Source organism: Tyto alba, unplaced genomic scaffold (assembly GCF_018691265.1).
Source record: "Tyto alba isolate M040663 unplaced genomic scaffold, T.alba_DEE_v4.0 Super-Scaffold_11, whole genome shotgun sequence".
In the NCBI taxonomy this organism is placed as follows: Eukaryota; Metazoa; Chordata; class Aves; order Strigiformes; family Tytonidae; genus Tyto; species Tyto alba.
The window spans coordinates 7,398,484-7,404,882 of NW_024881273.1; the positions used below are offsets into that span (position 1 = coordinate 7,398,484).

General features: G+C 50.6%; 1 protein-coding gene across 1 annotated transcript; it reads right to left on the minus strand.

Annotated features, from left to right (window-relative positions):
• Nucleotides 1-2,345: 2,345 nt before the first annotated feature.
• On the minus strand, nucleotides 2,346-6,271 carry NAIF1 (nuclear apoptosis inducing factor 1). Its single transcript, XM_009966158.3, has 2 exons — nucleotides 5,386-6,271; nucleotides 2,346-4,715 (listed from the first exon to the last, which is right to left on the minus strand). Exons 1-2 carry the CDS (start codon nucleotides 5,888-5,890, stop codon nucleotides 4,252-4,254), a joined length of 969 nt encoding a protein of 322 aa, XP_009964460.3. The 5' UTR covers nucleotides 5,891-6,271; the 3' UTR covers nucleotides 2,346-4,251.
• Nucleotides 6,272-6,399: the final 128 nt, after the last annotated feature.

Genomic DNA, 6,399 nt, shown 5'->3' on the forward strand with positions numbered 1-6,399 from the left:
TGGATTCCTTTCCCCAAACATGTGGCTAGACCTGAAAATCCAGCTGCCTGGCTTTTTCTGTTTACTGGTCTGTTCCAGTGTGTCCTGGGAATGTGCAGCAGGACTCTCTGCTTCTTTCCAGGAGGCCTACCAGAGGAACTGCAACTGGTTTGCCTCTTCCAAAATCTGCAGACTGGAACCCACTTTGCCTTGAGGCTTGTTGTGTTTACTAAGCGTTATCCTGTGTCTGTATCCCAGGTGTCGCCTTCAGCACTCTGCCAGCACAAGAGACTTGCTGGCCATGGGCTCTCACTGGTTCTGTGCTTCTGGCTGCAGCCCCACAAATGCTGCTGTTACCCCAAATGCAGCAGAAACAACTGTAAGTCTGTGGTTCTCATGTGCCCATGCAACCTCTAATGTGGGATCCCAGGCGGTAGAGGTAACAGAAACTGTCCCTGCTGGGGCTGGGCTTCTGCCCTGGATTAATCACCTTGTGGGGCTGGGACCCAAGGGCTGGTGAGCCCAGTTTGCAGGTGGTGTGGGTTTCATTCCTGCTTGCACAACGCAGCCTGGAAGCTGTGCCGATCACTTGTGTGAAGTTCCTTGCCAGATGCTTTCAAGAAAGACAAAGAATTTTAAATGCTTCAGTCTTCATACTTAACAGACCACGTGTGTGCTGACAGTACCGGCTGGCAATAACCTCTCAAATGGCAACAGGAAAAAAACCACAAAAACCCCAGAGGAATGCTTTGCCAAAACAGGCTTGGCAAACTTTAAAAACATGCTGGAGGAGGTAAAGGTAATTTGGGTGAGTATGCAGGTGATATCATTCTGTCCCTCGGCGGAGATCTGCTCCCAGAACTGCAATGTAGCTATGGCAGCGCACCCTACATGTGGGATACTGACATATTTGTATGTGGTCTTCTAAAAAATCTTAAAACCTGTCCCTTAGCTTATAATTAAAGAGTTCCTGTGGGCTTTTATCTTGTGTCTGCCCATTCGGTTCTGCAGTGAACTCATCCCAAAGACAGACACGAGCTCCCGACATCTCAGTGTCCTCTACCCGTGTTTGTGGGAAGCAGAGCGATCCGGTTTGTGTGCCCAGGCATCCTGGCTTTTCTAGGGGTACCAGTGTTCCTCATCACTGGGCTCTGCCCTTTGAATTTCTTCGTCTCCAGGCTCTCAGTCCTGAAAAGATTCATCAGTGAGAGGAGCAAGCAGGATCGCAAAAGGTCCGGATGACAAGGGTCATTTCTGGGACCATCCTGCCAGTGCCCTGCAGTGCTGCAGCTCAGGATCCCGGTGCCTTGCCCCGTTGTGCAGTGCCATCTCCTGGAAAGCCATGTCTGAGCTGTACACATCACAAGCACAGTCCTGCTCCTGAAGCAGCTAGTGGTGCTGCAGGCAGCTTGGCTGCTGCCTCTGATTGCTGCAAAGACCTGCCAGGAGTCCCTCACCAAACTTCTCCTCCTCCAGCAGGTACGAAGGATGCCGCCCACCGCTCGGCTGCTCGCTCTCACCTCTGAGGTACTCTGCAGCAGAACATCCCTGTGCAGCTCTTTCCCACTCTGAATACAAATCTCTAGGTACAAAGAGAACAGTAGAGGAGCACAAATGAACATCTAGAGATGTTCCTCGATAGCTTTTGTTCTGCTTGGGCAGCAGCTCCCTGTTCAGTTGAGTGCCCTGCTTATACACGTTTGCCCTCTAAATGCCCTGTTTACCTCTTTCTCCTGGTTTTGACTCTAAAGGGACATATTTTCTCTCTTCTTCCCTAAGTTTGATGACCTCATCATGAGCAACAACAAAGCCCCTCATCACAGGGCTCACCCTATATTTAAAATGTTGCTACATCTTTTTAATGAGACAAAACTGTGTACACGGAACTTGCACCTGAATGCTGCTGGCTTGACTAAGCTCTATATTTATCCTGAAAAGGCAGGAAAAATGGGTGGTTCCAAGGGCAACATGCTTACTCCTACAAAACAGTAACACAGTTTAAGTGCTTAGTGTCTGAAAAAATGCACACTGTAATTTAAAGCCAAAGGCTGGTACTTCATCCATCATTTTAGGCTATTGTGGCATCTTCTGAGCAGTTGGGAGATTAGTATACTTCAGTAATCTGTCATACACAATGAAATAACTAGTGCTCCAAGGTAAGGCTGTAAAAGCTGTTATTTGAAAAATACCATAATTATGTAAATACAAGGCCACAAAGTTCACAAACAAGGGAAAAAGCTACCCTGACACGTGGCTGCTCACAGCTTTCTTTGGCCCTTTCTCAGCTAGGATTCTGTGTTGCAAGCTTCTTGTCATTAGCTCATTTTTGCCCTGGAGCATACCGATGAACTGAAACAGCCTGTTTATCAAAAATGTATTTTTTATTAAAATTCATATTTGCAAAGGAGAGATCATTACACAAATGAGGTAAACCAACACATATGACATAGTTTTCACTTTAAAAATAAATTTCAATTGAGCAATTGATTCCACGAAGTCTGAGAGGCAAAGTCAGGCGAGTGTTACTCACATGGTGAGATGCTGGACAAGGCGGGAAGATGCAGCTGATGCTGCCCTGACTCAGCACAGAGATGTCAGTGCCAAAGGGTCGGGAATCTTCCAGGGGCCAAACCTTTCTCATGGCGCTGCCCTTTTCTCCCCCTTGCTGATGAGAGGAGATGAGTAAAGGCCAGGGACAGGCAGCAGTAGCCTCTTCACCTACTGCTCTAACCAGGGGTCCCCACAGCATCCCCCCATAAAAGGCTGTGTAAAGGCTTCATTTGATTGTGCAAATTCACTCCCTCATCAGTCATTGCTCACCATGTCTCAGCCCTAAAGAAGGCTTAACAGCAAGCAAATACCAGCTCTGAAAAAGTTCCATTTCAAAATAATATCTGGCAAGCAACAAGCCTGTTAAATGTGACACACTTTGCAAGATACGGGGAGAAGAGTTATGCTTCCTTCTTTTCCTTTCTTTTTTTGAAGTTTGCTTCCATGCATGTACAAGTGGAGCTTTTAATCTAAAAGTTTATGAAGTTACTGCAAGCCTGTGAGAATCATCTTCACCATCCTGTGAAATGAAGCTTTCTCACTGAGGACCAAGCCCCATTGCCTAAACACCTCAAAGAAGAGAAAATGGCTGCAAATGTTGTTTTACCCTGTATAGTGGTAAGAAAATAGGTGAACTCAGACCCGTTTCTCAGGATGCCACTTGAAGCCAGCTAGCAAACTAACACAGAACAGCTGTACTCACTTCCAGCTCCTAACAAGTACGGAACAAATACCACTGCCCAGCAGAACCAAATAATGCTCCAAAACTCACTCAAATCAGTAGCTAACAAACTCCAAATGTTGGGAATTACTGTGTAGCTGACGCTCTGCAGTCCAGGTCCACTTCGATGGATGAAGGTATTATGGAGCTGACAAACTATGTTGAGGAGATGGAGTTTCACCTGTTACACCCACCGAGTGAAACTCATCCAGGCCCTTGTGTATTAACTACACTGAGGCAGGTAATACGTTGCTTCCGATGCATATCCCAGGACAGTATCTGGTAACCAAGACATGAAATTTTCATTGCATCTGCCAAGTTTATAGAGAAATTTCATGACCATGCGCAGATACAACAGGAGGTGATTGGACTATCTGAATCCCATTTATCTCCTCAGGGGATGTGGGTGGGATTTAAACTGCACGTAGGCTTGGTGCTGGTCCACATGGGCTGGATGTCACACTGCAAGAGCAGTATCCGTAACTCTCAGTGCAGAGAGAAGGCTGTACCACATCCAGTACCACGTTTCCAGTAAATGCTTTCAACAAGAGACAGAAACACGTTCACTACTGTGCACCGGTTTATGATAACTGTTCCTTGGCAGCTGCAGTACTGTGATATCGCAACAAGACTCTCCATGTTACAAGTCAGTTAAAGGCTATAGATCTTGAGAGAGAAAGAGAGAGGTGTTATACTTAGGAGAGTTTTTTCCAAATAGAAATAAAAAAATAACTGTCTTTTTTTTTAATAAATCTATTGTTTGAGGAACTAAAGCAACCAATGTTAAGTTCCTGGCTTACTACACATCCTGCTAGGGCTCTGTATGATGAATCTGAAAAGGCAGATTAGCATAAGATTAGCAGAGAAAGAAAGCTGTTTAGGCTCAGCAAGACTCCAAGGCAGCCATTTCACATTGACAAGAGCTAGCACCCCTTGCTCCCTGTGTCTACTGGCAGCACGGACAGGTTTTTTCCAAGAAAGACATCCCATCACTGTTTCTTTCACTGGATCATGCCATCTTGCTGCCCTGTCTGGCTGGGGTCAGTGGTGACCGACGGACTGGGTGTATTGCTCTGCAAAAATCGACGGAAGTCCTTAATCATGGGGCGGAGGACCTGGATGAGAGCACTCAGTGCCGCCTGTGTTCCTTCCATGGCTTGTGCCTGTCGCTCCTGAGCGCACGCCTGCACCTCCTGAGAGCGCCGAATCATCTGAAGCAAGTCATTCTGCTGCTCCAGGTGCTGGGCAATCTCCTTCACGTGCAAGTTGGTCACTCGCTGCTCCTGCAAGAGCTTGGCTGAGTTCAGAGCAATTCGGCTCTTCAGCTCCTGGGGTTTCGCAGACACTTCGTGCTGATGCGCCATCATCTCCAAGGGTGCTTCCGTGGTGACTGTGGTGGGTGCTTCTGTTGTGCAATACTCCACAACTCCGTCCTCCAGACTGTGGTAGGTCGTCTCTGCAGGAACTGAGAACAAAGGACAGAAAGGGGGTAAGAAGTAGCTGCGATACGGGGATTTTTATCTGCAGGACTATTCAATGAATACTGCCTGTTCAGTGAGATAACATACAATGAACAGTAATGTACAAACCGACTATTTAAGTCTACTCCACCCTCATTTGAGCTTCCTTCTAGGCTGTACAGTCCAAAGGAATAGGGCATGCCTTATCTGTCTAGACAAAATCATTTCTCAACCTCCTGTCCAGTAAAGAACAATCCTTCCAAGTGGCATTAACCAAGTGATGTAAGGGCAAAGACAAGAGCCAGGACAGCACTTGTCAGACGGACTGCTGTTCTTTGGGGCAGACTGGGAAAATCAGCCTTGGAGATGTTTCTCCCCGGTTTTGACCCCAGAGATGGGGACTGAACAATTTTCAAGGCGCAAAGGATACTCGATTCCCTTGATTTTATGGCTGAGCCCAGCTATCAAAGCTGACTTTCAGCATGTGCATATCTTACTCCCTTACAGCACAAGGACATATTAGGAATAGCATTTTCATTACAGAGACGCGGGAGTTTCTTTTTGCTGGGGCTTTCCCCCACACAGGGCTCAGGGTCTCCTCCCAAGTTGGTGTCAGGGCCCCCTGTATGGCCTTCCAATTCAGAACAGAGCATCTGCAGCAGGCGCAGCACTCACTCTGGGTCAGGGTGACCGTGGTGGCTGACGCGGTGATGGGTATCTCGGTACCGTCACCCGTGCTGCAGTCCCCACTCGGCAAACTGATGATGGTGGCTTCTCCCAGCAGGTTGCAGATGCGCTGCTGCATGGGGGTGAGGATAACCGGGGCGGTCGCAGCACCTGTTGGGTCTTCGCTCTCCGGCCCGGTGCCGTTGCCGTTCTGGCTCTCGCCTCCCCCTTCCATGGCAGCCCGGACTTGGGCCACTTTGCGTCGCACCTCGGTCTTGAGGTCGGACCATTTCTTCTTGACCTCGGGCAGCTCGCGGTGGCAGGTGGCAACGGCGTTGACGCGGCGCAGGATGTCATGCCAGGCGGCGGCCTTGGCGGCCAGCGGCACGCCAGCGTTGAAGTGGTTGATGAGGAGGTGCTTGCCTCGCTCCAGCTCCTCCACGATGATCTCCACCTCCCGCTCCGAGAAGTTCATCTTCCGCTTCTTGGCTGGGGGTGCCGGGGGTGACGCCATGGCCAGGAAGGGCACCAAGGAGGGGGCACTGGGGGTCACCTGCGGGCCAGGGGGGGCCTGGTCGGGCCCAGGGGGCCCTGGGGGAGGCTGGGCAGGGCCGAGGGGCGGCAGGGCCCCCCCCAGGCCTGCTCACCCCCGGGGCCGGGGACAACAGGGGGGCCCCGAGGCCCCTCAGGGCCTGGAGGTGTCGGTCCCCCCCCGCTCCCCCCCTTGGCACCGCCAACGGTACGCAAATTGCGTACCGCAGCCGCCCAGCAAACCCCGCTCAACAGCCTCCACCCTGCGACAGTGGCGTAATGGCTTCCAGAATCAGCCCCCTTTCTTGCCTCGCCTGATTGGACATCCCGCCTGCCCGTCAGGCGCAGGCCTCGCCTCCTGCCGGCAACACCGCGCTGTCATTGGTCAGACACGCTGCCCATCGGGGAGCCGCCCCGCCTCGCCGCTTGTCTCAGACCACTGGGCCTGCGTGGGCCCTGCGTGGGGCCTGTGAGGGGATGGGCCCGCCCACA